Source organism: Alosa alosa, chromosome 17, assembly GCF_017589495.1.
Source record: "Alosa alosa isolate M-15738 ecotype Scorff River chromosome 17, AALO_Geno_1.1, whole genome shotgun sequence".
Lineage (NCBI taxonomy): Eukaryota > Metazoa > Chordata > Actinopteri > Clupeiformes > Clupeidae > Alosa > Alosa alosa.
Genome location: NC_063205.1, coordinates 29,781,034 through 29,786,033, shown reverse-complemented (window position 1 = coordinate 29,786,033; position 5,000 = coordinate 29,781,034). Strand labels below are relative to the sequence as shown.

Below are 5,000 nucleotides of genomic sequence, written 5' to 3'. Positions count from 1 at the left end.
ATTTCAGCCATCATGGACATCTATGATGATGTATACTTTGTAATCCATTTGGCTGTGTTGCATGTGTGTGTGTGTTTTTGTGTGTGTATGTGTTGTGTATGAGTGTGTGTACTTGTGAACATATATGCATGTGAGTGTGTGTGTGTGTGTCTGTGTCTCAGACCTGGCTTCTCTCTGGCTGTGTGATGTCCCAGGGGTTAGGTGATGTGTGTATGTGTGTCCTAGAAGGCTGATGGGAGGGGAACAGCCCTGCGGAGCTGACGCTCGCTGGCGAGGCTACTGAGTAGGGGCTGAAGGAGTCGCGCACGTGATGCTGGTAGTCAGGCGCACTGATGTCCGACAGGTTCGACTCCAGCACAGGGGACAGCTGGAACAGAGTCACAAATGGTTGAGGAAGTAGAGCTTATGCAAAGATGATGTAGATAAATACAGCATATGTATTGTTCTGTATATGTTTAGATATAATAATAATAATAATAATAATAATAATAATAATAATAATACATTTTATTTAGAGCGCCTTTCATGTCACCCAAGGTCACTTCACAAATAAACAAAAACAAAAAGGTTGTTAAAATTAGTCATCTCAAAAGAAATAAAATAAAAGTAAAAGTCAGTCAGTCCATAAGCCATCTTGAAGAGATATGTTTTTAAAGTCAGTAATTGAGTCACAGTGTCTGATGTAGTCTGGCAGTGAATTCCACAGCTTGGGGCCGATGTAGCTGAAAGCCCTCTCTCCCAGGGTGCTGAGGTTCACACTAGGGACATACAGTAGGCCTGCTGAGGAGGATCTCAGATATAACTATATAATGTAACTTTAAAGGCTAACATGCCATGTTTATTGATTGCAGTGCACCTTCTACCACATTAAGTAGAGTAAGAGTAGCACATACACACACACACACACACACACACACACACAAAATGCACAGAATTGATTGACATTGAAATTATCTTTTTGTTAAACCTTTGTAATGACAATCATATACTGTAGCATTTTGACCAATACAAACATAGCGTTTAATACTGATGCAGGCGTGCTCCAATGGGGGCTTTAGATTGGGGGATATAGGGGAATTTAACTATAATGTACCACACAAGCTGAATTTACAGAATGTAATAGTAAAAAGTTTGCCTTGCAAGACTGTAATTCCTCCTCACCTCGGGCTGCTTAAACAGAGAAAAATGTGTTTTTCTCTTCTTCACAAAAGTCCTCTCTCTTTCAAATGGTGTGCTGCTGCGGAATACAGGAATTAAATTAATGTTGAAGTGATATAGTCTTGGGGAATTCAATCATGTAACTGAGAATCACAGTTCCATAAACAAGATGTATACACCAGGTAGGCTAAGGTACAGGTAAGGAAGGAGCACCTGTGCAGGGGCTGAACCTCGGCGAGAGGCAGGCGGGAGGGTGAGCATGGACTCATGGGTAACGCTAGGAGCTGGCCTGGCCTGGCTCTGTTCGGTCCTTTCAGCTCCCGGAAGTGTGTGACTTTAGGTTGACCTGTGTGTGGAGGCACATACTGTATCACTCAAACAGCCTGAAATGGGCAGTGATAAGTCATAGAGTATAAAATGACATTAATTAAACAATAAAGGCTGGTTAACTATAGCATAGGCCTGCTTACTTGCTTTTGTTTTCTTTGTTGCAATCTGGTTTACAATAAATAATGTAACCAGATCCATACTTCCGGTGCTCTCTCGTTTGGGGGAAGTGGGTAATCCTAGAGTTTGAAGTTTATTCTCTAACCTTTTCTTGGCAAAGTATTCCTTAGAAGGGGTTAATTAACACACAGAATAAACAAGTTTAGGTAACAAAGAAGATATACAGTACTAGCAACTTGACTGTCAACAGCTTTAATAGGAAATAATTGGTAATTGTAACTGTTTACCCTTTGCTTCTTTGTGTCGTTTTTCATCATAATACGACTCCTGAAAACAAAGTAACATCAGATAAAATACAATTAAAAAAAACTCCCATACAGTATCTGAATAAAAGTAATGTGAATATTATGTTACAGGTTAAATACAAATAAATACAATATGAATTTCAAATGAGAATCATTCAGTGAACATCGACTCTCATCAACTTGCTGAATGCTTGACGTGCAAAATGTCTAACTTAGCTAACGCTAGCCAGCTAACTCACCGAGACCCTCCAACCCAATTCATCTTTCTTCAGTTGTGTTACCAGGATGAATTCACTTACACTAACATGTAATATAATTGTTACAAGTTAATAACTGGGACAACACACTAATGAACAGACACAGGGTAATGTTAGGATGTTTAGTAAGACTGTAGCTTAGCTAAGTGTGTTTCATTTAGAATATCCTATTAACATAAATATAGATTGACATGACAGTTCTGACAGTTCAGTGCTGCCGCTTCACTTTTGCGCGAGAGATCTCTCGAGGCAGGGGCAAGTGCTGTTGTCAGAATGATTTGATTCTAGTAGCGGTTATTTTTTACACAGAAAGGTTAGCATAACGTCATATTGCAGGAATAAGAATAAGAAAGCGCAGCTTCGGCTAGTTACTTTAACAAGAGGAATTCCTTTTCTGGATGTTAAACTTACAGTATGTACAGTAGGCTTGTAGTCTGCGTCATTTGCCCCGCGAACCAATCGGATTATTTCGGAGGCCAGTCACAACTAGATGACGGAAACGCACGAAGCAATCTAGCGGTTCAGGGGCCAGTGCTATGTCGTAGTGTTGATGGACTAGGCTATTCTCCTGCTTGTATCAAGACGTCAAAGATATCGATGGATATGGTACCGTTTCAATAGTAGATTGTATCTAGTCGTGTAACAGGAAAAGATGTCTAACATACTTCTTGCAGCGACCAACGTGAAATGGAACCGGTCTGCAGCGGCGAAGCGGGCAGCCTTTCTTGTGGTTGCTGCATACAGCGTGAAAACGCTCTACCCCATCATCTGCAAACAGATCAACAAACGAAAACAGTCAAAAAACCAGCCACCTTCAAGAGGAGAGGAAAATGGATCGTTGGTCGTCAAGAAATCTACGATGGACATAGTGCCTTCCCACAAGAAATCTCCCGGTGTGGATGCAGAATTTTTCAAGCAGGTCCTGGAACTCGTTAAAATAGTATTTCCCAAGCTTTTAACAAAGGAGCTAGGTTTGTTGTGTTTACACTCTGTTGCACTCGTCTCTAGGACGTTTTTATCTATTTATGTGGCTGGATTGGACGGTAAGATTGTGAAAACGATCGTGGAGAAAAAACCCAGGAGCTTCATCTTCAAGCTAATGAAATGGCTCCTCATTGCTATTCCAGCTACGTTCGTGAACAGCGCTATCCGCTACCTGGAGTGCAAGCTGGCGCTGGCTTTTCGTACCCGGTTGGTGAACCATGCATACAAAACCTATTTCACCGACCAGACCTACTATAAGGTTAGCAACATGGACGGTAGACTGGCTAACCCGGACCAGTCGCTCACGGAGGACGTGATGATGTTTTCTCAGTCCATCGCACATTTGTATTCTAACCTCACCAAACCCATTCTGGATGTGGTCCTCACGTCATACACTCTCATTCAGACAGCCCGGTCCCGTGGGGCTAACGCCAGTGGACCAACACTATTAGCCGGACTAGTTGTGTTCGCCACGGCCAAGGTGCTACGGGCATGTTCGCCGAAATTTGGCAAACTCGTGGCAGAGGAGGCCCACAGGAAAGGATATCTACGCTACGTGCACTCGAGAATCATTGCCAATGCAGAAGAGATAGCATTCTACCGGGGACACAAGGTAAGCCAGCCAGACAGCCGGCCTCCCTCAGACAGATGCATGTAGACTAGCATGTGTATCAGACGCAATCACCTGTCAATTGCGTTTGATCTGCTGCGATTTATAGCTGTCAGTGTGATTGAGTGGTTTACTGTTTCATTCTCTGATCATGATCTCATCTGATCATGTCACCCCCGTGTTTGTCTGTGTCCTGGCTTCAGGTCGAGATGCGACAGCTGCAGAAGTGCTACCGGGCCCTGGCCGAGCAGATGAACCTCATCCTGTCCAAACGCCTGTGGTACATCATGCTCGAGCAGTTTCTCATGAAGTACGTGTGGAGCGGCAGCGGCCTTGTCATGGTGGCGGTGCCAATCATCACAGCTACCGGTTTCGCTGACAACGGTGAGTGTCACCAGGATGGAGAGCAGCCTAGTTGCAGTCTGCACCCGGTCATCGCATCGCATCGGATCGGATCGCACCGAATGCACGCACCCTCTTCCGCCTCCTCTCACCCCACCCCCTCCCGTCACAGCTGTCAATGCCCTGCAGTGCACGCAGTCCGTGTAAAGCGCAGCGCAGGGGGATACTTTTAACGTGATGTGTGTGACAACAGCTCGATGCTGATGCTTTAGAAAGTAGAGCCCCGCTGTTACTAAGCATGCTGAAAACCCTACATTTGCATTTCAAATGGCTACAAACAAACAACTAATGTCCTTCCTTTCGGCCGACTGCATTTGTTATCCAAAAGAGAGTCCCCGCAGCAAAGCCTGTATGGGCACTCAGCTTGGGGGGCGTGAGTGGCACAGTATAGTAAACCACATGGAAATCACCAGCATTGAAATCAGGAAATGGCTGCTTAATGTCCTTGCCACCTCACGCACCCTGTCATTGCACCACCTCTCAATAATAATTCAGGTCTCTGTTTGTTTATGTTTAACTGTTGTGCATTATACTGACAATAAGTCATGTTAGATTTTTTAGTTTTTTAAAAAGCACGTGGCACTCAAGGACAATCAAGGTCCGAATAGCAAGTGCTTCTGCAGTTTGGTTTGTGCTGTGGAAGTTCAGTGTTGGATGGAGTAGACTAGACTCCAGACTGCATGTCAGGACTACAGAGACGGATCTGTAGAGTAAGTTAGTGAGAGGAAGGAACGCTCACAGTACTGTTAGACTACATTAGTGTGTAGAGTGTACTGTGTGTGTTTCTCTCACTGACATACTGTACAAATCCATCTCTGTAGTTCCAACAGGCACACA

General features: G+C 44.0%; 2 protein-coding genes across 2 annotated transcripts in view; one reads left to right on the top strand and one right to left on the bottom strand.

The window, feature by feature from the left end:
* Window positions 1-2,321, bottom strand: part of LOC125310332 — a 10,433-nt gene extending 8,112 nt beyond the window's left edge. Inside the window, exons 1-6 of the mRNA XM_048267634.1 lie at window positions 2,150-2,321; window positions 1,893-1,932; window positions 1,629-1,770; window positions 1,372-1,504; window positions 1,162-1,237; window positions 164-367 (exon numbers count right to left, since the gene is read on the bottom strand). Coding sequence (XP_048123591.1) covers window positions 164-367; window positions 1,162-1,237; window positions 1,372-1,504; window positions 1,629-1,770; window positions 1,893-1,932; window positions 2,150-2,172 — 618 coding nt within the window. The 5' untranslated portion in view covers window positions 2,173-2,321. The remainder of the gene's footprint in view (window positions 1-163; window positions 368-1,161; window positions 1,238-1,371; window positions 1,505-1,628; window positions 1,771-1,892; window positions 1,933-2,149) is intronic.
* A 359-nt stretch (window positions 2,322-2,680) lies between these two features.
* Window positions 2,681-5,000, top strand: part of LOC125310333 (ATP-binding cassette sub-family D member 2) — a 22,408-nt gene continuing 20,088 nt past the window's right edge. Inside the window, exons 1-2 of the mRNA XM_048267635.1 lie at window positions 2,681-3,764; window positions 3,965-4,145. Coding sequence (XP_048123592.1) covers window positions 2,820-3,764; window positions 3,965-4,145 — 1,126 coding nt within the window. The 5' untranslated portion in view covers window positions 2,681-2,819. The remainder of the gene's footprint in view (window positions 3,765-3,964; window positions 4,146-5,000) is intronic.